Consider the following 27,793-nt stretch of genomic DNA (forward strand, 5'->3'; position numbering starts at 1 on the left):
TCACCTGTTTAGACAGAGAATTTCTTCCTTGTTTGTAAAACTGAGTTGTTTCTCACTACCATTTATGCTGATTTCTGTCTGTTCTTCTTGCGGAGATGGTAAATGCTTGACAAGGCCATATCTCAAAAAGTAAAAATAAAATCTCTAACCAAGATGCAGATTCTGCTGCTTCCTGGAAGACATGATATTCAGCAAGAACATGGCTCAGAGAGAAGGAAGGAGGTGTGGGTAGATAAGATGACCTCCTAAAAGTTTTTAAAAGTTTTGCTATTTGTATTTGTGATGTGAAAATTATGGCACCCAAACCCTTGCTTCTATAAATGTAATTCTCTGGTTTTGCTTCTATATTCTTTCTTTTCTATTTTACCTAGGAATTTATCTGGAGAATTGTTGCTCAGCTGACTTTAGACAATGTGGTCAGTGCAATGGCAGCACAGTCTAAAATACAGTCCTAGCTCCCCCGACTACCTCTATGAATTCGTCAGTCAAATAACCACTCTGTCTTAGTTCTCTTCAATATAAAAGCAATTTAAATACTACTGAATCTCACTGGAAAATTATGTGAACTTGTGGGACATATTTGAGGAAAAGCCCCTTGGAAAATGTAATGATTTCAACCTATAAGATTATTTTTGGTTTTTAGATACTCTGAAGAAGGGTTTTTTGAGGAAGCAGGACTGTCAATCTACAATGGTGAGTATGGGCTCTGTTCTTTATTCTCTTGTTCTTCTCCCTGGATAGGGACATGGCTGTGCACGTGCACGTGTGAGTCATATGTACATGCACGCGCATATGCATGCGTAAGAATGCTGACTGTCTTTTAACTGTCTGCAGAATGCCTGTTAGTGGTCACAAGGCAGTCCAACAGGTCCAGAAGATAGAGAAAGCATTGGCTCAGAGCCCACTGCCTGACTAGTACTCAAAGATTATCTTCTGTTGGTGGTTGCTCAGCTAACAATCAGCTGTGGGAAAAGAGCTTTATAAAATGTGTGTTTATGTGTGTGAGTTCCCACTCCCGTGTGCTTACTATTTGGCAGAGGATTGTACACATGACTACGTGATATAGGGGACAGATTAATTAGAGGTGAGTCTTTCTATGATTCTTTCTGAATCAAAATATGAGTGTGATTTCTGAGGTAGTATATGTATAGCTGGGGGTAGTTTTGCAAACATGTGGATATCTGATATGATTGTGTGGTTGTAGATGTTCATGTATACAGGTGTGTGTGTGTGTGTGCGCATGCGTGTGTGTGTATCCAAGCCTGATTTTCTGTGACCTTTGCCTTATTATTTGACAGGCTGCCCCAGCCACGGAACCAGCTTTGAAGATGATTTGACCCTTGGAGCAGAGGGTAAGTGGCACAGCTCTCTGTGGTTGGGATCAAGGACGAAGCTATGCATTGGGTGAGTTAAGGATAGAATGGAAGGAGAGAACTGCTGAAAGAAGCAGCCCATCCCTGGGTCTCATCTGTAGGGAACGAGCAGTCTCATTATGATCTAATGTGAAACTCAGAATGCATCACTGCCCAGAAACACTTCCTCACCAGCCTGTCATGAGGTCTTCTGGCCCATCATTGGAGCTTTCCTTTGGCCCCTGGGAAGATAACATATAAAATCACCATAACATTGGCTGTCCAGACATCTTTGAAACTGCTTTCTGTATAAGAACCCCAAAGCAGCCTGAGTACTAGGTATAGGAGAGAGACTGCATTGCAGGAGAGAGACTGCATTGCAGGACGCTAAGGGCTTGAATAGAGTGTGGAGGTATAGCAACCTACCAGTGTCTCCTGGGGCCTGTAGAGACTCAGACTGAGGAGGCCAGGACCACTGGCCCGGAGGACTGAATGACTCTATCCTCCTCAGGACAGAGAAACTCTTGCCTACACGCCAGTCACAGTTCAGAAGTTCAGAGCCTCGGGGCCAGTTGTTCTTTGCCCTATCTGTCCGACTTCCAGGTCTGTGTTTGATAATCTTTAGACACTCCCACAAAGAGCAGAGTTCATGGGGTGCGGCTAGCCTGTAGTAGTGGCGGAGGGGAACAGAGGGGGGCTGAGTTTAAGTTCAGAGGGACAGCTTGGGTGATTTTCATTTCCCCTTCTAACTTTCTCTTTGCCTTTCTGTTCCCTGTCCAGCCACACTGTTGGCCGCCAATGGCAAACTCTTCTCCAGGTAAGTGTTAAGTTCAGCCAGGCTGAATAATGTCTCCTTCAGGAGCTACTGAACCGGGGTAGGTGTCAGAGTCAGAGATTTAGAACAAAGTTTGCACTAGAGAGTGAGATTTTCTAACCAGGAATGAGGCCATAGACTGAGTTTTTACAGTAGATGGTTCAAAGGTAGCCAGCAGGGAGTGAATTCACCCAGCTGGGCATGTTGTAGAGCCAAGGCGCAGACCGCTTACTGAGATTAGTATGACATCAGCTCTGATCCCTGCAGAAGTTTCCTGGAGACTGCCCGGCCCTGCCAGCTACCCCATCTTGGTTGCAGTTTGGCTTCCAGCAGCATGACTGGTGGGACCAACAAGACCAGTTCAAGGTAGGCACCGAGTTTGGCAGGGGTGTAAGGGCGGCAAAGATGAGAGGCAGAGGAGAATGGAACTGAGAACCATTGCCCATTTTTTCTGGGATATCTCTCTGGAGCTTTTATGCAGTCATATACTTGAGAAGTATGACCATATTTGCTTCAAGAATAGTAAGGAGGCAGAGGAATCTACTGCTCAGAGTTGGATCCTATGTGTAAAACACAGGTGTCTCCTCCACTGAACCTGGTAACCCACGAGGTGCAGTATTGGTACCATCACAGTTCCTGGACTAATATTACTAATTCCAGGGCTTATTAAGTAAGGACTTAATAAAAAATCAATAAATGTATTGATTAATTGATTTTTTGATTGAAACAATAAAATATTGAGTCATTCAGGCAATTTTGTATCCTAGTGCAGGCCAGACAATGGCTGTACGGAGTTTGAAAAGATGAGCAGACAAGGAGCTCTACAATCCAATAGGGTGAACAAAATATACACGCAAATAACTTTAAAACAAGATGGAAAGTGATGAAAACTAGTGTGATATAATCAAAAGTGTCTGGAACTTGGAGTCAAAGTTTGAATCTGAGACCTTGTTCTCAGATTTATTACCCATGTAACTATCTTGAGTAATTTGTAATCACTGAGCCTTAGCCCTGGCCACACCCCAGCTCAATTAAATCAGAATCTCTAGAGATGAGACTCAGATAGCTACATTTTTTTAAAGCTCCTCAAGGTGATTCTAAGGTGCAGCCATGGCTGAGTACCAATGATCCAGTCTTATGCCCACAATTCAGATAAGGAGACTTAGGACCATGGAGATAAAATCAGCACGTAGGAGGCAAGCACAAGTGTAGATCCAGGGATTCCAATTATCCAGCTATTAATTAAGCAAGATGGTACCTATTTGGATCAAAAAGCCCAGCATCCTTTCTGAAGAGAATGACAGTGATTATTCAAAGTCTCAAACACTAATCCACAGCCCCTCCTACCCTCTTTGTTGTTTGGAAGCATAGTCCTTGAGCTCTACTGTCATCCAGCTAGGTGGTACAGAGTTTTGGATGTAAATACGTGTTGGTGCCATTCTGAGAGACAGAGAGCTTGATCTGTCACGCAGGGCTTCTGTCCTGAAAATAGTGCTACCAAGGGGCCTACCTCTCAAAATCAGTTTTTGAATATACCTATATTGATTAATTTTCACCCTCAGTGTGAGAATAAACTGAATTTTGTGTTCCTTACACACTCATTGCTTAGTTATCCCACACAACCACTGGGGCAAGCTGAGTAGGAAGCTGCAAAACATTTGGCAAAAGCCAGCTACATCGCAGTGTGTGTAAGTGGGAACTGACTGGTTAATAACACAACCACAAGATTTCTTTGCATCTGTACTGCTTTTGAGTTTTCAAATCCCTCCATAGTAAATTTTCATTCATCTGGAATCCATTGTTCAAGTACTATGATAGAATCTTATTCAGTTTTTAAGCCAGGGCTGGATTGTAATTCCCATGTTTCAGACAGAGTATTTAGATTCAGAGAAGTGAAAGCTTTTCTCAAAGTCACAGTGGAAGGTAGAGAAATGGCCAGAAAAGTACCTCAGTCACCTGACACTTTGATTAGATACTCTGGATTACCCTATTTACCCAAACTCCCTCCTTTCAGCATCTCTGAGATTCTGGACAAGGTACAAGAAGATGCAGAAGATGTCCTCTTCAGTTTGGGCTTTGGCCAAGAGGACCACAAGGACACTTCTCGGATTCCTGCTCGATTTTTCACCACCCCCTCTCAGGCCAAAGGCATTGATTTCCAGCTCTTCCTGAAGGCCCAGGTGCGGAGGATTGAGATGGAGGACCCTTGCCTCATGCTGGCCAGTGAGTGTTACGACAGATCTGGGCTTTACTTCTCCCCTAGCCTCCAGACCTTCACAATTGGGATTGGTGCTCCAGATCCTACATTCTGTTAGTCAGCTTCACTCAACCCTTCGTCTCTCGTGTCTATGTCCTCTTCTGTTGTCTTCAGTGAAGATAGAGAACTTTGACATCCTGCTTCTCTCTCGTGAAGCAACAGTCTTCAAGAGACCTCACATCACTATTGCTTTCTTTAGGCCGTCTCTCCCTTAGCTGAGTCAAATCAGAACAATGTCTTTAAATCTTCTCCCCGTTTTCTATTTCTCAGTTGGGAATTATAGAATGTTCCCCATTTATAGCCACTACATTAAAATCATTTCCATTTAGAGCAGTGGTTCTCCAAGTCAAATATGTTAAATTGCTCAGGGAGTTTATAAAACATTCATATTCATAGGCTTTTCTTCCGAGGGGGAGGAAGCTCAGAAGTGTTTATTATAAACAAGCACACAGATGATTCTTATGTGTAACAATTCCACCACATCTAGGGAAACAATGATTTATGTTGTCCTGATTCCATACTAAGGAAAGATATGAGAGAGCTTCTCTACCTGGATGAGGGATAAAATACTCTATTTGATTCTATATGTTCGAACATATTTCAAATTATATTCTGCTACACCCCCAACAGGACAGTGTTTCTGACAGTGTTGTTTCAGATTCTTTGCATCAGATTCAACTTAAAAGCTTGGTAAAACTACACTTCAGAGGTCCACCTGCTGAAACAAGGATTTTGAGTTGGAGTATTTTCACAAGCACTTTAGATGATTGCTATGCACACTAAAGTTTAAGGATGATTTATTGAATTTATTTTACGTGCCAGGTACATAATTAGGAGTTAAATTCTGGAAGAATAGCAGCTACACAAGAGGAACATGCTTCTTGCCTTTAGGAAGCTTACAGTTTAATAGATACATGGTTTATCACAGTGCTTTTCAAACACAGATGTGCGTATGAATTACCAAAAGATATTGTTAAAGTGCATGAGATATAGTCTGAGATTCTGCATTTATAACAAGTCCCCAAGCAATACTGATGCTACTGGGCTAGTGACCACACTTTGAGAAGCAAGGTCTAGTAGAAATGATATGGTCCATCTAAGTTTCTCTTCCTCAGTCCATTGCCTAGTAATTGCTATCCCTCAAATTTGTTGCTTCAAACAGAAGCCTTCTATAACTCTAAAGTTTTGTTACTGTCTAAGATAATAATGTTGGTTTTGCCCTTTTTTGTCATCTAAAGCAAACACAGTGATAGAGGCCATTATTTAGAATATACTGACAGCAAATCAAGATTTAGAAAAGCTTCTCATCCTATGTAGAATTAATTTTTGGACAAAAGGAAAATATCTATTTGAGATGGAGAGTCAAGAAAGTCAAGAAAGGGGATCCTGGGTGTCAAAAATCTAAATGGGAGAAACACTAGTGGGGAGATTGCACCTACTTTCTAAATTCTGAGCTTTAGGAAGGCTACTGAAGGAAGAGATATAAGAGATAATTTGCTGATGACCCCCAGACTCACCGTCTTCAACTCTTGTACCCAGGCAGGTTTAAGCAGGTACAAACACTGGCTGCCACTGCCGATGCCTTCTTCTGTCTCTACTCCTACGTGTCTAAGACACCTGTCCAAAAGTTCACACCATCCCACATGTTCTGGAATTGCAACCCAACTGATGTGCCATCCATCAGGATTCTGGCTCCAGAACCCGAACCTCATTCGCCCAGAGAGCGCCTCCGGAAAGCCATCTCCAAAATGTGCCTGTATACATGCCCCCGAGATCGGCTGTCACCACCCCATAATACTCCCAAAAGGAACAGTTTGGACCAAGTGGTGTGGGAAGTGATGGACAGAGTGAGAGGAGAGAAGCTGGTCCTCCAGCAAGACCCTGAGTTTGGGCCAGGCTCGCAGGAAGATCCTGTACCCCCCATCAGGGGTACAGAGCTGCCCACCTCTTCCTGTCCGTGTGTCCTCTGTCCTAAAGAGGATGGACAGCAGGGGATGGCCACAATGCAGGCATCATCACAAACTCTGGATTCTAACTCCGAGGCATGCTGTTGCACACATTCTTTGCCCAGAGTAGATCTACAGTGGAACACAGACTCTGCACAGGTAAAGAGAGAGCTGTGGGGTCTCCAGGCCACCAATAAGGAAGCCCACTCAGCCAAGGATGAGACTTTCTGGAAAAGGAAGAGCAGAGCAAGGAAGAGCCTGTTTCAGAAGAATTCCACGGGCAGGAAGGTTAAGTCCTTGGACCTGTCCATCATCCAGCAGAAATGGAAGCAGAGCCAAGAGAAACCAGAACTGCCCCGATCTCTAACCCAGCAGCTGCAGGACGCTTTTGACTTGGAGGAGGTGAGTGGGTTGGAGGTGAGGGAGAGGATGGTAGAGAAAGGCTCTAGATTCTTGCCTTGGGTGAAGGGAATCCAGGCTCCCCATCCTCACCAGATATTCCACTTCTTGAATTACATTCAGAAACCTTTGGGAGTGGGTTAACATAGAAGGAGAAAGACAGGCCCAGTTTCTTAAGAGAACCCAGGTTTCCAAAGCTGCTTTTCTAATTCCTCATCTGATCTGATCTTCTTTGAAGTTTCTCATCAAGCATACCTGCCCCTATCATTCGTGGCATCTGCACAAGGGTACAAATAAAGGCCAGTTATACACTAAGCTAAACACTATTAAATGAAATATGTTCTATTCTACCTTGACAAATACGTAACCATAAAGACCTGGAAGTCCAGGTTCAAATCTAGAATTCTCAGACTCTTAGGACTTCTGCACTAGAACATGACAGTGTGGGCAGAGCCACTCCCCAGGCCCTGGCCTGTCCCATTCTCCTCCCATGCCCCAATCTGTCCTGCCCACACCATAAGGGACTTTGCACACACATGTGTGAACACCCCAGCCTGCACATCCAAATGCCGCAAACCCTCTACCCACACAAATAGTCATCCATTGGTCATCACTCAGGCCTGGGAGTACAGACACCAGTGGAGAGGTCGGCCCGTGAGAGAACAGACAACAGGCAAAATCAGTGCAGGTCCCTGAAGCAGGCTTAGGGCCATTTGAGCAGCATATTTGGGCACTCTAGGTAACCAAGCATGGTCTAAAAGGGGTAGTGCAGGATCCAGATGGGAGCATCCTCTAGGTCCACCAACTCTTCATCCCATGGACTCTCTAAAATTCAGAACTCCTCTTGCCTGGTCTATAGGGAGTATTACCATTAAGTGCTGGGGTCTCTTGGAGAAGCTCTCAAATCCTTGCCACAGAGAAGCTGTGATGATTTTCATTATCATGTGCATGTGTGTCACCTCTGGGTAATGTAGAGCTGCACTTCAGCTCCTGACTTCCTCAGTACCAGGTTCCCACCACAAGAGAAGAGGCCAGGTCTCTCAAGAACGCTCAGCCTCTTCCCCACAGCAGCTTGCCATCCAACGCCTTACCCACCACTGGCTCTGACTGAGCTCTGCTGGGATCTTGGTTACAGGTTCAAAACAACAATGAGGAAGAGGAGAGCCGCTGGCCAAGTGAACCCAGACACCCCCACCTCTACCAGACTTTCGCTGGCAAAGACTCAGGAAGTAAGTGGCTCGCTCTCTCTCTCTCTCTCTCTCTCTCTCTCTCTCTCTCTGGCAATGGTTCTCAAACCTGCACATTATAATCAACGGGGAAAATTTTTTAAAATACCCACAATGAGGGCCAGCCTGGTAGCATAGTGGTTAAGTTTGGTGCACTCCACTTCAGCAGCCCAGGTTCACAGGTTCGGATCCCAGGCACAGACCTACACCACTCATCAAGCCATGCCGTGGTGGCGACCCACATACAAAATGGAGAAAGGTTGGAACAGATGTTAGCTCAGAGCTACTCTTCCTCAAGCAAAAAGAAGAAGACTGGCAACAAATGTTAGCTCAGGGCCAATCTTCCTCACCAAAAAAAAAAACCAATGAAACGTCCCACATCCTGTGATTCTGATTTAATTGGTATGGCATGGAAACCAGTGACTAATTTTTTGTTTTTAAGCTCCTCAGATGATTCTATTATGGCTGGATAAGTACGTCTCTAAATCAGTGGTTCTCAGACGTTAGCATCAGAATTAACTGAAGGCTTGTTAAAATACAGATGGCTGGGCCCCATCTCCCAGAGTTTCTGATTGACTAGCTCTGGACAGACCCGAGAGTCTACTTTTCCCTCAAGTTCCCAGGGGATGCTGATGTTGCTGGTCTGGTGATCACAGTCTCAGAACTGCTGTTCTGGGGGAAATTCTGTATAACCTTATTATTCAAAATGTAGTCTACAGACCAGCAGCATTAACATCACTTGGGATTTTGTTAGAAATGTGCAATTGCAGCCCCCACCCCAAACCTAATGAATCATAATTTTATCAAGATTCTTAGGTGACTCATTTGCACATTGAAGTTTGAGAAGCATTGTAGAAGTTTTGTAACAGGTGAGGACCAACTATGGAGATCTATATCCCAGCGCCTGCCTTCAGCTACTTTCTAATCAGCCCACATCGTGGGACTTAGGGAAGACTCTCCCGTGTATCTCACAGCTCTGTTCCTGTAGGCTCTGGCTTCCTTTCCACAGCCAGGGTCTGATGCACACAGCTCACCTTCTCCTCCTCAAAGAAGGACAATGAATCTCACATAGGCAGTTATTGCTAAAAAGGTGAAATTTCTTTCCTCTAGAGGTGAGTTTTGAGTATTAACTCTTTCAGAGGTATCCCTTATACCTTTGAACATTTTTGCTAAAGATTTATTATTTAAACTAAGTGAAAATTAGCCTCCTATATTTTTACCACCTATCCCCTAGGACCACAGACAAACAAGTTGGCATCAGGGATAATGATTTTTCCAACACAGTAGGAAATGAAATCTTTCTTGAATTTAGTAACTGAATCTTGCTTAGAGTTCCCACCATTTTGGACGCCTTAGTACCATTTACGGCACTTCATAGCCCAATAGCTTTTTTAGTTAATACACCAAAATTTCAGCGTTACTTGTCCAGAATCAGAAAGATCTTTATGATTCTAACTCTTTTAATTCTAATTCTCTGTGGTTTTAGGGCCCTAATCACACTTCTTTCTCTGTTATCTGTTACCTTCATCTCCAGGTACATAGACTGTACATATCCCGTTAGTCACTCACAAAAGAGGTAAATATCACATGGCAGGAATATGTTGTATGTAGTTGAAAAAGTTTAGGAAATAGAATCAAATGACCTACCCCATACTAATTCAATGATCTTGCAGGAATCACTTAACTTTAGTTTTGTCCCATGAAATAGGAGAATAATAACTTGTGTGTATATATATATAATCACATGTATATGAGGACTAGGCATTTATAAAACATTTCAACACCTTATAGGGAGTACGTGAAGGTAATGAAGCATATTGGAATAAGAACAAAGATGTTGCCGTTGATGATGATTTTAGAAAATGTAATCATGAGCATAAAATAATTAAATCACTATTTCCTGGCTCCACCCAGGAATAGAATAAAATACACGTCTCTTGGGTTTGGACTTGGCATTACTGTTATTCTTCTTTTAAAGCTTTCCTAGTGCATCAGTTTCCTATTGCTGCATAGTAAACAACCCAAAATGTAGTGGTTTAAAGAAAAAATTATTATTTCTCACTATTTTGTGGATTTACTAGGAGGTTCTCCTTCTCCTTCTGTCACCTGGCTTCACTCACACAGCTGCTTTGGCTAGCTGGCTGGCTGGGCTGGAAGGTCAAAAATGAGCTCACCCACGTGTCTGAGACCTTGGTGCTGACTGTCAGTGGGGCGCTTGCTCCACATGGGGTGCCATTCTTCAGTGGTCTAGCTTGTCGTTCTTCCATGGAAGTTCAGCAAAAACTGAAGTCGCAGTGCATTTTTTTAAGGATACGTTGCAAGTTGCACAATGTCCTCTCTACCACGTTATTGGTCAAATCAAGTCGCAAGGCCAACCTAGATTCAAAGGGAAGGAAAACAGACTCTACTTTTTAATAGAAGTGGCAAAGTCACATTGTAAAAAGGCATGTGGGATGAGAGGGTTGTTGTGGCCATCTTTATGAACAGTCTGTCACAGACAATGATTCTGGTGCACCGAGAGGGTTAAGAACAACTAGTTTAATTAAAGGGCTTTATCCTCACGTATTAAAGATGCACCGAGGGTTAGCTCTCATTCTAAAGCTCATTCAGCCACAGCATACAAAATTTGAAAAGGAAATTAACTGCTGGACTTATCAAATTTAAATAGAAAGTGTGGAGTATATGGTCCATAGCTAGGCTTCCCTGCCAAGAATTTAATTTACTTTAAAATACAAAGCTTTGCTCAGGTCTTATTTGTCCAGCAGATGTCAGCTTCGCACAAGAAAATGCCAGAAGTCCACCAAAGCAGGCCGTGTGTGGGATCTATATGGTTATACCTTTCTGGGCAATCATGCAATACCCAGGAGACCAGTTCCTCTCACAAACCTGTCCCATCTTTGGCTAAGTGTCAGAAAGCAGAAAGATTAGAATTGAATTGCCAAGGAGGAAGTACTGCTAGGAGTTATACATTTCAAATAAGTAACTAGATTCCATTTTCTACCAGGGTGATGATTTCATTAAAGCAGGAGAGACAGTTGTTAGAAATGCTCTATTTATGGGCCGGCCCCGTGGCTTGGTGGTTAAGTGCGCGCGCTCCACTGCTGGCGACCCGGGTTCGGATCCCGGGCTCGCACCGACGCGCTGCTTCTCTGGCCATGCTGAGGCCGCGTCCCACATACAGCAACTAGCAGGATGTGCAGCTATGACACACAACCATCTACTGGGGCTTTGGGGGGAAAAAATAAATAAAAATAAAATCTTTAAAAAAAAAAAAAAAAGAAATGCTCTATTTCACTTATTCTAAGGCATACATTTTTCCACATTTTAATATCTCTGAAATACAATGAGTCTTACAATCGGCAGTGTCAGCCAATTTAATTGTCCTTTTTTTTTTTTTGCCTCCTTAGTGGAATATAAAATAATTATGATTCTTACAAAAATGGCTTATCAGATGCAGTGAAACACAGTAACTTTAGAAATTAAATGTATTTAGTCTCTCAGGTAAATGAGGAAGTGATTTTGTTGATTTTCCTTCTATGATTCTCTGGAAGAATGAGAGATCTCTACTCCACTGACACTTCTTTGGCTGAGGCACAGGGTCACAGTGGTTCCCAAATCTTTCCGATGTTCTATGCATTTGTAAAAAGCAGTGGAACATTGTTTGATATAGCGCCAGAAGATGAGAGGATGGTGCAAAAAAGACTGGGCGGGGTTCCGCTCTGCTGTACACAGAGGCTCTAGGAGTCAGAATCCACTCCACAGCACTAAGAACAACAGCAACAACACGTCTGTTTAATCATCTTTTCACAAAGCTGTGAACTATCTCTCTCAATCCACTCCTCTATCATCCTTTAAGAGATCACAGGAAGGAGGAAAACCTCTGAAAGTAGCTCAGTACTGCCAAGATTACAGATCGTATGATAAATATGGAAGGAAGAAATTCACTCACCACCATGGAAGGCAGAGCTAGGTGGGGCACTTCCTCAGATCTACTGAGAAACAACCCCACTCTGCCTCCTCCAGAGTCTGTAGTTATCACCGGATATTAATTATATCCCAGGATCTCTGTATCAAGTCCCAGGTGTTAATCTACTTCTTATTATCAGGCAAAGGATGGGTGTGAGCATGGGTAGGAAGTGATAGCAGCACCCAGCCAGCCATTGTGCCCTATTGTATAGTCCTTGCACTGCACAGAGACACTCACCTGAAGAGGCAAATAGAGGTGGAATCCAACTCTACTGAGGTTACCATTCAAAATCTCAAGGGTCTTCATCTTCTAAGAGGGAGCTCCTTTTTTTTCATCTACAGAAGATGAGTGCCTTTTTTGTAATTAGCACAAGGACATCTTTTCTGTTAAAAGAGGATCTGATCCCCAACTATCAGCTTTCTTCCCTCCCACTCTCTCATTTAGTCTCTGCCAGAGAAGTCTTCATCTGCCTCTGAGTTCTTGAGAAAGGATGACCTCATCATTCGTAATAATTTGCATCATGCTTAAAAATTTCAGATTCACAGCCCTTTCTATTGGTTCCCTCTTGCTGAAATTTAAACCATTTGGCCTTTACCATTTATAAGAGGCAGGACCAAGAGAAAGTTTTTATTTTTCATTGTTGTTGTTTGTTTCTTTTACCAGATCTGGGGTAGCATAGGCCAATATATATTCTATTTGTGAAGTGATCATATCTGGAGGTAGGAGGTTTCATTTTATGGTCAACTCTGCTGATGGCAGTGGGAGAAGAGACAGGAGGGATTAGGTGGGGAGGCTGGTGCAGAGCACAGGATAAGGAAGGAAACTAGTCAGATAATCTCAAATGGTGGGTGGGTAACTCAAAACACTATCTGTACTTGGTGGAAACCATGTGAGCCAGGTAGCTACAGATTTGCTCTTGATGTAAGATTTTCCCATCTGTTAATATTAACAATAACAAATACTTATATACAGTCATCCCTAGGTATCCATGGGGGATTGGTTTCAGGACACCTCAAAGATACCAAAATCCACAGATGCTCAAGTCCCTTATATAAAACGGTGTAGTATTTGCATATAACTGACACACATCCTCCTGTATATTTTAAATCATCTCTAGATTACTTATAATACCTAATACAATGTAAATGTTGTGTAAATAGTTGTTGTATTGTTTAGAGAATAATGATGAGAAAAAAAGTCTGTGTATGTTCAGTACAGACACAACCCATGGTAGGCCTTTCCATCCACAGTGCAGAACCCATGGAGAGCTGACTATATAGAGCTTACTACATGTGAGACACTATCCTTAGCACTTTATGGGAATTAAATCATTTAATCCTGTGATATATGTTTTTTATTGTTCCTCATTTTATAGATGATGACACTGGACACTGTTATTTTTATACCAAAATAAAATCTGAAGAGGTACTATCAGATAGGAAGTGTAGGGAGAAATGGGAAAAGGGAGGGGAGGAGAGGGGACATCCTGAGAATGTGACAATTATTTTTCTGCCTCATTTACAATTATTACCAAGGTTGTTTTGCATCTGTTGGGGAAATATAATTATAAACAAAAACAGAAAACTTCTCCAGAAAGGCGTAAAAGATAGAAAACAGTTTTATTTTTTGGAATAAGCATTAGACCAGAATATGATGTGCATCACAGACAATCCACTAAAGAGATTGCAAAGACAGAAGGAACTCTCGCCCTCATATGTAGCCAACCAGATACAAACCATTACATACACCTTGTCAAAATAAACAATAACTAGTCCTCAAGGAAGAGGACTTGACAGCACCATTTGTCACACATAGTTCATCCTTTATTTACCTGGTAATGGGAGTGGCCAACTGTGTTAGCTAATTGCCTCTATTCAAAGGAATAATAAAACTTCCCATATCTTTATGACAGAGGTAGTTTTGCAAGTTGGAGCCAGGCACCTAAGTTAGACTCCTCCTCTCCTGTGGAGACTGGGAGATAGGGGCACTATGGTCCTTGATGATTACATTTCAAAGCAATGATTTCCATGTCCTTGAGAAAGACATTTCTGGGTTGCAAAGGTGGCAAAAGGCTTACTTAGCCTTCAAAAAAGATTTTCATACATTTCAAAGAGACAAAGAACCTACAAGTTTTCTGAAGAACATGCTTTAAGAAAAGAGAAGGGGGCCAGCTCCGTGGCTTAGCGGTTAAGTGCGCGCGCTCTGATGCTGGCGGCCCGGGTTCGGATCCCGGGCGCGCCCCAAGGCACCGCTTCTCCGTCCAGCGCGAGGCTGAGTCCCACGTACAGCAACTAGAAGGATGTGAACCTATGACATACAACTATCTGCTGGGGCTTTGGGGGGAAAAAAGTGAATAAATAAAATCTTTAAAAAAAAAAAAAAAAAAAAAGAAAAGAGAAGGGTGAGGGGGGAGAGGCCTCATTCATGACAGTGAAAATTAAGCATCTTATTTTTAATTTCTATTCGTTGTTACACCTCTGTATATCTTCTTTTCTCTTTCTTGGCCTTCCCTTTATCTTACTGCCTCATTTTTCTTTAGAGCTGTGGAAGGCAGAAGGATAATCTCCATTGGCATTGCATAATGCCTATTTTCTGAGTTATACATTTCAAATGTTCCATGCATTACCAAGGCTATATCCAAGGCTGGCAAGCCACACAATTTCAGGTGTCAACATTCATGTAGACTGCAGTGTAAGCATTTCTCCTGGAGTTGCACTGAATAGAGGCCCTGGCTGCATCCACAGTACCTTACCCAGCACTTCAGTTAGAAAGAGCCTCTAGTGATCATATAGCACTTTCAGAGATATCATCTTGTGTAAGTCTTATTATCATATAAACTATGTAAAAAAGAAAAGTGACCTAACAAGATCATGTGATTAGTTAATATCAGAGTCAGAACTAGAACTCGGGTCTCCTGGCTCTGAAACCAGTGCTATCTTCATCACAACTGATGAAAACACTGCCCTGAGTGTGCAGGAGTTCAGACTGTACGTATGGATCAGAGCAAGCCTCACTACCTGTACTTGGATCTGACCTGCATGAACTGTGTGCCCAGCCCTTTGAGCTGAGCATCAACACCCTCCCTACCTTTGTCACCACTTAATTTTCCTTGCCTTCCTATAAACTCACTGGCAAGAGGAATGTTATACAGATTAAGCTGGAACTCTCACAGAATACTTGGAGTTCATAATTTAGTGAAAGACATGACAGGAAAGTCAACAATTTTGATTTAATTTCATTAAACGCCATGAGGACATAGAAAAATGCACTTCCTAGAGGATGACGTGTCCAAGGGAATCTGGACAGATGAGTAAAGGTTGAACAAGCGAAGGGTAGTGGAGGGGTGGAGTAAAAGAAGAAGCAACCAAACATTGATATACTAGCAAGAGAGAAAAACATGTTCAAAGGCAGAGAGGAATGGGATGTCATAATATCTTCAGAAACTACACCTTGTGCTAGCGGGAGAAAGGGGATATGTGGGAGAAGATCAAAATTAAGAACAGGAAAGATAAATAGAAATCAGATTATGAAGCAAAAGTCTTCTGTGCTGTTTTAAATGTTTTGATTTAGTCTATGAAGATAAGGAGCCACTTAAAAATTTACAAAGGAAGTGACATGATTAGATTTATCTTTTAGAAAGATCATTCTGGCAGAGGTATGGGAGATGGACAGAATAGCGAGCCAGTGGAGTCAGGATAATCATTTAAGAGTCTACCACAAAAGACTGAGGAGAAATGTGATGATCAGAAATAAGATGAGAGTACTGGGGATGGAGGGGAAGAAGAGTGGAATTTTAAGATGTTTAATATGTACAATGGCTCAGCCTAGGACCAATCAGACTTGTGTTGGAGGGAGCGGGGAATAAGGAAAAAAAAGAAACATAGAGAAATGTTGAGATTTCTTCTTGGATGACAAAGTGAATATTAATATCTTTTTATTAAGAACAAAATATAGTGGAAGCCACAAGTTGGAAGGCAAATGTTTGAAATATAATTTTCAAAAAGGCAAAATGAACAACTATTATGCAAATAGAAGATAAACATGTTTAAAGATTTTATTCAACTCATTAATTATAAGGTACCAGTAATATGTTTGAACATGTCTGAAGAGTATTTGAGAAGCTAGTTATATATAGACAACCTAATAGATTGCTGAGTTGGCTACAAAACTGGTTAATATCCAACAACACCATAAACTCTAATCTCTGGGGTTATTGGTTACACTGGAAAGAAATTATTTGCATCTTTACTCAACATAAATTTGTAAGGTAACGTCTGCCCCTACAGAGTGGTAAAACAGCCCTGTAAATAGGAACTCAAGAGTGACACTACTGAAAAGACATTTGGTAATCTTGTTTGTCTATTTCAAGTTTAGAACAATTTAATGAGTTCGGATTTGGATATGAGGTACTTCTGAAATACTAAAATAGAGAAGTCCATAAGGCAGCCGCATATATGAATTTGAGGATAGAGTTCTTTGGAATTCACTGCTTACTTATTCTTGGTGAAGGCATGAGAAATAATAAATCACCTAGGGAAAGTATGCAGTCAGAATTTGGAGTGAAAAAGGAACCCTTAGAAACATTAATATTTAAGGATTGATTAAACAGAAGATGTCCATAAAGAAGTAGCCATATTGATTGGAAAATAAAGTTTCAAATAGAAGCCAAGTGAAGTTTATTTCAAGGAGAGTGTAGTCTTCAGTAACATATATCACAAAATATCCAGTAGGAAGGACAATGCAAAGATACCACTGGATTTGCAACTAGATAATGACTAGAAACCTTAAGAGTACTTTTACTTGTATGACAGGTCTCTAAAATATTAACATGAAAAGTGAATAGGAAATTATGCATAAAGTAGGTAAAGGGATCAAGAGACTCTAAGGAGTGTTCTGTTTAGTTTTTTCTAGCATGGAGAAGATTTAAGCGTGTGTATTTGCTAAAGGAAGAATCAATAGGGTGGGAGAGGCCATGCGTCAGGAGGGAAGGGAGAATGATGATCTGAGGTCTCTGGAGAATTGGATGAGTTGAGATCCAAGTACTCTTGAAGGGTTTAGCAATGAGCTAAAGGTACAGATCTTTGTCTGTGATTAGAGGAAAGGAAAAAGGACAGGTGTGAATTCAGTTCCATTGCTCATCTGGAGAGGGAGTCAAGAAATCTCTGCCTATTGGTTTCTCTCTTTTTCCTGTTGGGTCATCACTAAGAAGTGTGAGACAGGGAATTTGAGGAGGATAGTAAATATCTGAGATTGCCACTATGGAAGAAAGCACAAGAGAAATATTTATTAATAGAAACATGTATTAATATTTGACTAGATGAGTAATGTTAGGGCTCAGCTCAAGATGCAGAACATGGATGGAAACGGTTTTGAAATTTTCTCCAGCAGTGCTCAGCACTCTACATAAAAGAATAAGATAACAGGTTTTTTTGAAGAAGATTGGCCCTGTGCTAACATCTGTTGCCAATCTTCCTCCTTTTTTCTTTTATTCTCCCCAAAGCCCCAGTACATAGTTGAGTATCATAGTTGTAGAGTTGTAGCTCCTCTATGTGGGACGTCGCCTCAGCACTGCTTGATGAGCCATGAGTAGCGCTGCTCCCAGGATCCGAACCAGCAAACCCTGGGCTGTTGAACTGGAATGCTTGAACTTAACTGCTATGCCACTGGGCCTGCCCCCTTTTTATTTTTAACTTTTTTTATATAAGCATAAAAAAATAAGAGGTGAACTTTTTCAGAAATCTCACTTTATGGGAGAAGAGAAGAAATCCTAAGTCACATGACTTTTTGATGCTGCTGCTGCTAATAACTTTACTTATAGTAGTGAGAAATATTTCCACGGGTGGAGTATAAAAGTTTCTACCAGCCCCAGTACCCAAAGTTGTCTCAAAAATGCGTGATGTGTTTCTTTTTAATTCCCATCGCAGGCTTTCTCTGCCACCACAACAGCACGTGCTCTGACAGCAGTGGCTTCATAGAAGAGCCTAATTCCCACCTCTTCTTGCAGGAGGTCGTATTGCCTCCAACATCCAGCTCCTGCTCCCTGGCCCCACAAACTCCTGAACTCAGTAGGAGAAAGGCAGCGTGGTATACTGGAAAGAAGACCAGACTAAGAGACTTGGAATCTACGTCTGATGCTGTCGTGAACTGCAGGCACAGAGAAGGACCTTAGGAGTGTCCCTTCATTTCTCTGCACATTGTGTTTCTCTACTATGTGGTTATTAAAACACATGACATGGACAGTGGTGAACTGGAAAAAGAGTTAATGTTCTCTCAAGCTTTGACCCTGCATAGGGCAGTTAGAGGACTTAAGGATGATCAAGTTTGAAGAACAAGGGTTGCTACTGGAATACTCTCAAAGGGCTCAAGCTAGATGAGGAAGGGATTATGAAAGAAAGGGGGAGGAAGATTGGCAACTTTCGGGCCTGAAACCTTGGTGCACCCTCCAATGGGACTCCCTCTGAGCCTCTACTCATCCCTACGTGCCCCAACTAAATTCCAGAAGTCTTCACAATACCACAGTTTGGCTTTTCTTCTTGAGGCCTCAAACAAGGAGATCCACTTGGAGCCTCCCTCTTAAAATCGGCTCCTCCCTCTATCCCATATTTTGTATCTTCATAGATGAGTGGGATTCAGAGGCCCTCCTCTTGGCCACTGAAAAAAATTTACAGTATTTTCTGCTGGCAGAAAACAATACAAATAAAAATATTTTTAAACCTTGGCATTTTTAAAAGAGAATGAATAGGCATGGTTTGTGTTGGATGCAAAATGTTTTGTCAAGAAACAGGCCTTGAGCACCTACAGTACTCTACGGGGCAGTGTGTGGTACAGAGCATCTTAGACACATTCCTGCCCCAAGGAAATTTTAGTAGTGTGGGAGAGAGAGCACACACATACACACACATTTATGATAACGTATTATTTGGTTGACTCATAAATCACAAGACAGCAAAGACCAGAAGAGAGGGATTTGAGGGAAAGCATAACCATGAGTGTTAAAGAAACAAATCATACCGGATATGATGAGGAAACGGAGGTTGATTTTATTCCAAATCTGTTGCCAGCAATAAGAGAGAGAGCACAGCACGTAGACCAAGTCTGGTTGCCTAGCTGGGTAGAAACAAAAAGACGGCAAGTGTTTAAGAGCTGGAGTGGTGGGAGGCTTAGACCATCTGTGTTTGCTAACTGGCCTTCCCCAAAGGAAAAGTAAACTTTCTGGTACCCTCATGACGGGAGGTAGTTTTACAAGTGGAGCTAGGGGCCCTGCTGGAGTTAGACTCCTACCCTTCCACAGAAACTAGATGATAGGGATTCTGTTCCCCTTGACATTTACATCTCATTTATTTTTATTTTTATTTTTTGTGGTAACTGGTTTATAACATTGTATTATAAATTTCAGGTTTACGTCATTATACTTCTATTTATGCATAGATTACATCATTTCAGAGAAACGGTTCTCAGGTATAGAGAAAGACTTTCCTGGGTTGAAAGATTGGAATGAGGCTGGGAGAAGATTTACATCTCAAGGGGACAGAGAAAGGATTGACAACAACAAGCTTTCTAAAGTCAATCCTCTAAGAAAAGGGAGGTCGGTGCCTAGTGTCAGGAATAAACCTATCCAAACTTTAGTCAAGCTGAGGGGAACATTAGGGCCACCTCGGTCATGAGAGAGCACAAAAGGATCTGAGATTATTTCATCCAACGCGCCTAAGAGACTAACAGCATGTTTGACCCCATCTCCTTGAGCAAATGGGTTGGGGCTGCAGAACGTGGCAGTCCCCACATTCAGATTCTCCAGAAGCTACTATGAGATACAGGAATGAACAACAGAGGGCGTCCAGGGAGCGCGTCTGGCGGGAGGTGGGGAGAGCATCCGGAGGCAGGGTGTGGACCGGATAAGCTCCTCTGTTCCCCCGCGGCTTCCTCAGCCTTGTTCTCTCCCACCGCCCGCGAGGAGTACCCGGTGGACCGCACAGGCCATACCAGGCAGGGAGGAAAAGAAACAATGCCTTCTGCGTCCCCTTCCCCTCCCCGATTCCGAAGAACTCAGACGGTGAATCAGAATCCTCTGCGGAAGGCTCTATTTTTAGCCCCGGGAACAAAAGTTTCCCCACCTCCTCTCTCGCCTTAGCTCTCTCCTGCGTCTGCCTCGGCTCCACCTCCTCCCGGGGAGAACCGGGCTCCTCTGCCAGCTGCCCGGCCACCAACGGTCCCCAGCATGACGGATGGCACTGGGGGCAGGGGGCCGGGGGACAGAGCTCCCGGGCTGGTTGCAGCCGTACAACCGCTCGTGGCCCCCAGGCCAACCCGCAGTGCCCGCCTGTCCCCCATGTGGGTGAGAGCGGCGGGGTGGAGGGCAGGGCGGCCGCCGCGTTTACGAAAAAAGGATTCGGCGCTTGGCAATCCAGTGGCTGTTCGGTGGAGCGCTGCCCTGTGGTCTCCATAGTGCTCCCGGATCCCGCCTACACTCTTCGTTAGAAGCGTCTGCCCACCAGGACAACCCAGTTGCTACACGCCTGTGAGCCCAATAGGGAAGAGGTTAATATTTTCATTCCCACTGGGAAACCCGAGGCCAGAAAATCAGAGAATATCGCTGCTTGAAAGGACTAGCCCAGTTGTCTGACTGTAAAGAACAAAGGCCTAGAGGAAGGAAATGCACTTATTAAGATCACACGCCGGCAGCCAGGGCGAGAGCTGGGGTCCCCCAGGCGTGAGTGGGGGACTTTTTTCCGTTAGATCCTGTCTCTGTGCCGTCCAAGCGTTCCCACACAATCCTCTTCACCAACGCTCTTTCAGTGCTCATTTATCTCTGCCACGACTACTCCCCCTACCCCCATAGCCCTGGTGCCATCTTGGATCACCTAGGAAGGCCCGTGTAGGGAAGAGAAGCCCATCTGGGAGACAAAACACCTGCAAGAAACAGGCTGGAGCTCATACTTATGGTCCCACAAGGCAAAGTGACAAGTCTCCATATACAAATTGGACTTCCTAACTGAATTCTAAGAAGAGGCTGGGGAAAGACAGGGTCATTACAGAGAGCTGGTTTAAAGGAAAGTAATGTGGGTGGAGAAGGGTTTAGGAGGTGGCTTTCCTGAACTGCAGAAAGGCCTCTGGAGGCTGCTGGGTGGCAGAGGGGAGGAGGACTATTGGAATGGAGAGGGACCAGAGATACTGAGCTGACTTTGAGAGGATATAAGCTTCCCGAGTTGCTAAAATCCAAGGATTCGGTGGTTATACCGAGTCAGCCCAGCCCAGGCATTTGGAAGTAGGTAGATTCACAGCTCCAGAGTGCAGTGAGGACTGAACCCTAAACCTTGGGGCCCCAAAGTTGTGGAAACAAATGTATTTATTTGGATCATACACTAGCCAGCTGTGTGATTTAGGCCACGTGTTTACCCTCCCTAAGTTCTCAACTATAAAGATGCAAATACCTGTCCTGTCTAGTCAATTGAGTTGGAGCAAATGAAATAATGGTATAAAAGTGCTTTTAACAGCAATGTTTGTTCTAGGTGGGCTTCAGATGAGACAGAAAGCCCTGACTCACAGCATCAGTATGTCAGCAAAGTGAGGAGGCAGGACTAGAATCTAGTCACTCACTAACTGTGTGACCTTAGGCAAGTTACTCAGTTTTTTTGTGCTCAGATTCTTAATCAGTAAACTGTGGATAATGCCAAAGCAAAAATTACACCAGACAAAGTTAAACAAGCAAAAAAGACTTTATTTATGGCTATTGCAATGGGGAAGAAAGACCATAACTAAGTCTGAACTCAACTCTGCTGAAGCAGGAGTGATAGAATTTTTAAGGGCTGGAGTGAGCTGATGGAAAAGCCCTGGAGGCCTTAGGAGGAGGTCATAGGCCATCTGTATTTGCTAATTGACTTTATCCAAAGGAAAAATTTCTCTCGTGTCTTTATGATGGGAGATAGTTTTGCAACTTGGAGTAGGCATCCTCTGATGTTAGATTCCTAGCCTCCCACAGAAATTGGGAGATAAGGGGCGAATCTTCTTTGATGATTACATTTCAAAGACATGGCTCCTTGTCCTTGAGAAAGATGTCCCTGAGTTGTGAGACTGGGAGGAGATTTACATGTCAAAGGGGCAGAGGAAGAATTTATAGCGGTAAGTTTTCTAAAGTCAATGCTATAAGAGGACCGGGGCCTAGAGTGAGGAAGAAGCTTGCCTCAAGTTTATTTAAGTTGAAGGGAATGTTAAAGCCATCTTGTTCAACAATGATAATAATATTCACTTCATAAGCTTGCTGCAAGCATTAAATGAGTTATTCTATCTAAAGAACAGAGAAGAATGCCTTGCACTTATTAACCACCAGAGAAGGGTTTGCAATTGTTAATGTTAAAAATGATGTCTCAGATTTCTTCCATTTCTGAGGTTCATTAATTCTTTAGGTCATGCTGACTTGAATACAAGAAAACAATATTTTCTCATGAAACAACTGTAAGTCTCAATTTCCTGGGCATGAGTTTGTATTCTTAGGCAGTTTTCCAAGGTGAACTTTCAATCTGCAGCCAGTTTCCTGCCCTTGCTCAGCACACATTCTGCTGCCTTTTAACACGTGCATAGCCCCCCAGGTCTCAGGAAATACAAACTTCACAGTCTTTATAAGCCAAACCAAATTAATGACATGAATCTTCTAGGGGTGGAGAAGGCTGATGTTCAGTGCTTGTGAAGATCTAATCCAAAATGACTATTGTATTATCTGCTGATTGACATGACCATTTCCCCTATACCCTCCTCTTTGTTGGTGTCAGAATTGGAATTAGTAGTATGGGGGTGGCCAGGGAAGACATCTCTGCTGATCCATCTTTTCTCAGTCCTATATCCATGGGGACATGTTTCCATAAGGGGCTATGACAGCGTGGGAGATCAAGATTTGGCCACCCTGAAATATATCTCTTGACCTTGATTGTTTTCTCTGACGGACATTTGACCTCCGCCGCTAACTGCCTAAAGAATTTGACATAGGGCTGGCCCTGTGGCTTAGCGGTTAAGTGCGCGTGCTCCACTGCTGGCGGCCCGGGTTCGGATCCCGGGCACACACCGATGCACCACTTCTCCGGCTGTGCTGAGGCCAAGTCCCACATACAGCAACTAGAAGCTTGTGTAACTATGACATACAACTATCTACTGGGGCTTTGGGGGGGAAAAAAAAAGAGGAGGATTGGCAGTGGATGTTAGCTCAGAGCCAGTCTTCCTCAGCAAAAAGAGGAGGATTGGCATGAATGTTAGCTCAGGGCTGATCTTCCTCACAAAAAAAAAAAAAAAGTATTTGACATAGAAGATCTGTAATATAATGTAAAATAGATGTTACAATAGGAAAGGCACCAACAAGCCCACCTTATTGGAAATTCTGTCTCTCTGACCACATTCTCTAGATGACCCTGCAAGGAGTTGCCAGACAAACATTTACATTTATAAGGGAAATCACCATTAGTAAAGATATCTCCCTCTTTGTATTGAGAAGAGGAGGGATGACCTCATTTCTAAAAACTTATCAATGTGGAAGGTGAGGCCTTAAATCTACATAATAACCTTACTCTTATTTACTGTGCTTTAGTGGTAATCCCCTGTAACTGACTCCTCTCACCCCCAACATCCTCCTTTGTCTTTAGCTGAAGATAGTATTTAAGACGAGAATTTCTGCTATTGTATTGAGAAACGCAGTGTCCCTGGTTTCTCCCATGTATACATGTTATTAAACTTGGTATTATTTTCTCCTGCTAACCTGTCTTGTTAATTATTTGGCCAGCCATAAGAACCTTAAGGGAAAGGGCAGAGGGGGATTCTCCCTCTTCCCCCACAACAGGAGACCTGAGCTTGGATGGCAATGGCTCCAATTCCAATGAAACTATTTTATAAAAATCTTCTATCCTAAGAAAATTTCTTTCTCAGATTTTTAGTGCATAATAAAGTTACCATTCCTTAATACAGCCTTCTCCTTCCATACACGTTACTATACTTGGTCACCAGTAAACAGTCATATGCAAGCAGATGCTTCCCATGCAAGAAAGCAGACAGACAACATGACTGCGTGTGTTAACACCCTTAGGCACATTGCCTTGTGCACACATCACATCAGACTGATTAGGGGAGAGTGACTTAGTCCCAGCTCCGGAGGGTCACTTACTATTGTGTGAACTTTATCACTTACTCTCTAGGGGACTGAGTTTCTTCATCTGTTAAAAATGGGAATAATAATGTGAAGATTGCTTTCCTCTCAGGGTATTGTTGTGAGGATCAGATAACAGAATAAAAGAGTGCTTTGCAAACTGTAAATCATATATATAATAAGGCATTATATTATTTCTTTTTATAAGTTACCGTTTAAGGTACAGCTATTCTCTTTTCATATCCTACCACTCTCTAAATTTACCTATAAATTCAACTTTTATACCCTAATCAAAATCAAGGTTACTATATCTATATTTTAAGAAAAGTGCATTGTTCAGCATTTTTTTCTGTTGACTTTCATCAGTGTGAGTCAGGATGCGGTAACCTCCGTAAGGATGACTTCTGATCTTGGCATACGCAGGGGGAATGGAAGAACGAGCACAGGACTGAGAGTAAGGAACCTGGGTTCTTGCCTCTTCATGGATCTAACCTGCCGCCTGATCCTGGACAAGTCTCTTTCAATCTCTCAGCCTCAGAGTCCTCACCCACTTCCTGTTACACCTGTAGCAGCCCCCAAAATCTGTATCCCCCTTTCCTGCTATAATTTTTCTCTACAGAACTTATACTATTTAACATTCTATATTTACTCATTTAATTTGTTTATTGTCTCTCTCTCCTTCCTAGAATGTAGGCTTCATGCAAGAAGGCATTTTGTCTAGGTTGGTCATTGCTATATGCTCAAGGCTAGAAAAGCACCAGATGAATTAGAGTCTCTCTGTTCAATAAATGAATAAAGGAGGAATAAGGATGTCAGGTTACAGGATTTCAAATCTTAACTGTTTGAATCTTGGATTTAGCCATGAGGCATTTCACCATTTGGTCTCATTCCACCTTATATCATCCTCCCCTAAATGAACTGTAATAAATAATTCCACCATCTCATGAGCTTAACAAGAGCAACGAAGACTCAGATTACATGTAAAGCCTTCCTCATACATTAAACTCTATGTTAGCTCTTACACCAGAAATAGTTCCCAATTTGTTCCATTTAAATAAAATTTATCTTCCAATGTTTATTAAAACTACTAGAAGACAGGCAATGGGACTTTCTCTTTATCTGTACACCCAAAGAAGAAGGTAAGCAATTTGAAAGTAGGGCTTTAGTGGCTATCTGCGAGAAAAGTATGAGGGAAGCCTGGGATTCAGTCCCTCTCCTTGAGGATCCTAGTGCTTCAAAAGAGAAAAAGTATTGTTCTGCCTGGCAGGAAGTGATCCTGCCCAGATGCAGAGATGGGTGAGATGAATTTTCTAAGTTCTCTGTTGCCAAAAGTGCCTTAAAAATAAATTATACTGTTTCAGTCTGTCCAGTGGGCATTAGGATGATTCAGCTGAAGAAAGAGCAGACTGAGTGACAACTGAGTCATTGCTTATGTATCTAAGCCATGTTGTCACCTGTGAAGAATGACAAACAGTTGTTCTTCCCTGCTGAAGAATGGGAGGAGAGAGATGAGCTAAGATTTCAGCAGAACGAAGACTAAACCCAAGGGGGACTAATTGTCAGTAATAACCATAAAACTCAGTCGATGACGACTGAGCAAGATGCAACAGGAAATTTCTGCTTTGGAACTCCTTGCAAACAAAAACAAACAAACAAAAATTCTCCACAGCTCAGAAGAACTTCAAGAATTTATGGCAATTGAGAAATGTCCTTAAAGATCGCATATACCTGTAGGAAGGAGAAGTGTCGGGAGTGGAAAGGGGTAATTAATCCCAGATGACCAATTTTCCAAGTCTTACCGAAGAAAGAAAATTGATTGTAAGCCTTTGCTCCTTTAATGTGGCAGTACCCCTTTAGAATGCCTGTAAAGGAGCTGAAATATGATAGAGGGTTTTAAATGGTGAATGAGAGAAGCATGGGTTGCCTAAATACCAAAGGGGACAAGTTCAAGAGCCAGAAGTCTTCTGCGGAGACAGGAACTGTGTGTTTGTAGGTGCTGGTGATTAAGAAGGAAGATGGTGGCAGGTAGGGAAGAAAAAGTTCAACTAGGTCCTGTTTGAACCCATGCTCAGGCCCCGATGGTCCTGCCCACATTCATCCAGAACCTGAAGACATAAATGACAGTTATTTTTATAGCTAATTTTTACTATTGTTACACATAACACTAATTAACTATTATTACTAATACGAAAACATTTTTAAGACAAATGCTCCTATCATGTTCCATCACTAGATCACTAGTCTATGTGCTGGTTAGTAATATTTTAAATGGCTTATGTTTGTACAACATTGTACTAATAGGAATGCTTTTAATCCTATATGCAGAAAAAAAGTCTCAAACTGTCTAAAATAATAATGGAAATGTATTGTCTCATGTGCCTGGGAAGTTTACAAGTAGCACTGTCTTCAGATGAGGTTTGAGTTTACAGCTCAAATGATGGGACCAGAGCAGTTTATTCTTTCCATTTCTTGCTTCTGCTTCTTTGATGACGGTTCTACTTTCAATGAGTTTTGCCTTTCATAATCCAAAATTGGCTGCCACCCAATCTTAGGCTAAACGCTTCCTCTGGTACATATAACATGAAGACTGAATCTCTGTCCCCTATTTCAACGCAAAAACTTTGGGCTTCAGTCTGATTGGCTCAGCCTAGGTCACTTGCCACTCATCCATCCCTCTGTTCCTGAACAAGCAACTACGAATGAAGATTTGAGATTCACTGATTTGTTTAGGTATCAGCCACATGCTCCACCCAGAGAGTCCTGGATAGGTTCAGCTTCCCCGGAAGCTCAAGGAGCTATGTGAGAAACAGATGATAGTCAAGTGTAAATGAGGATAGTCTTACCAAGAAAAACGGGAATACACGCTGTATAGCTAAACTAGCAAATATTGCTGACGACATTTCAGTATCTCAGAGTCCTTTCCTAAAATTTATGTAGTAAGATTCTCCCAACAACACTGTGAGATAGGTCTTTATTAGTTTCAGATTTTTCCAAAAATGGAAGATGATATTAGCAATATTATGTGACATGTCTAAGACCTCACAGTTAGGAGAAGTCAAGGGCTCCCATCTTCAACCAGCCATACCTAGGAGTAGTTTGCAGAAGTGACCATGCAAAATGAATTTCCGATAGTAGAATTGTCTGGTGCTATTTTTTTTCCAGTTTTATTGAGATATAATTGACATATAACATTGTGTAAGTTTTAGGGGTACAACATAATAATTTGATATACAGTCATGCGCCACATAACGACATTTCGGTCAAAACGTACTGCATATACGATGGAGGTTCCACAAGGTTAGAACCATATAGCCTAGGTGTGTAGGCTATATCATCTAGGTTTGTGTGCGTACACTCTGTGATGTCCACACGACGACAAAATGGCCTAATGACGCATTTCTCAGAACGTATCCCTGTTGTCAAGTGACGCATGACTGTATGTATATCTCGTGATATGAGCAGCACAAGTTTAGTTAACATCCATCACCTCACATAGTTACAAATTTTTTTTCTTGTGATGAGAACTTTTAAGATCTACTCTCTTAGCAACTTTCAAACATACAATACTGTATTGTTAACTATAGTTACCACATTGTCCATTATATCCTCAAAACTTATTTATCTTATAACTGGAAGTTTGTACCTTTTGATTAGCTTCACATTCCCCCCAGCCCCCAGCCTGATCTCTGGCAACCACCAATCTCTTCTCTG

At 42.4% G+C, this 27,793-nt stretch overlaps 2 protein-coding genes across 2 annotated transcripts in view; both read left to right on the plus strand.

Annotated features, from left to right (window-relative positions):
* Nucleotides 1-18,668, plus strand: part of TESPA1 (thymocyte expressed, positive selection associated 1) — a 33,350-nt gene extending 14,682 nt beyond the window's left edge. Inside the window, exons 4-11 of the mRNA XM_087441954.1 lie at nt 644-693; nt 1,299-1,352; nt 2,133-2,169; nt 2,434-2,532; nt 4,181-4,389; nt 5,963-6,771; nt 7,904-7,997; nt 17,886-18,668. Of these exons, the coding sequence (XP_087298080.1) occupies nt 644-693; nt 1,299-1,352; nt 2,133-2,169; nt 2,434-2,532; nt 4,181-4,389; nt 5,963-6,771; nt 7,904-7,997; nt 17,886-18,130 (1,597 nt within the window). The 3' untranslated portion in view covers nt 18,131-18,668. The remainder of the gene's footprint in view (nt 1-643; nt 694-1,298; nt 1,353-2,132; nt 2,170-2,433; nt 2,533-4,180; nt 4,390-5,962; nt 6,772-7,903; nt 7,998-17,885) is intronic.
* The window catches only part of LACRT (lacritin), a 618,678-nt gene that overhangs the window by 470,941 nt on the left and 119,944 nt on the right, over nt 1-27,793 (plus strand). The gene's annotated exons all lie outside the window — the stretch shown is intronic.

Source organism: Ceratotherium simum, chromosome 17 (assembly GCF_057802395.1).
Source record: "Ceratotherium simum simum isolate JZ-2026a chromosome 17, ASM5780239v1, whole genome shotgun sequence".
NCBI lineage: Eukaryota > Metazoa > Chordata > Mammalia > Perissodactyla > Rhinocerotidae > Ceratotherium > Ceratotherium simum.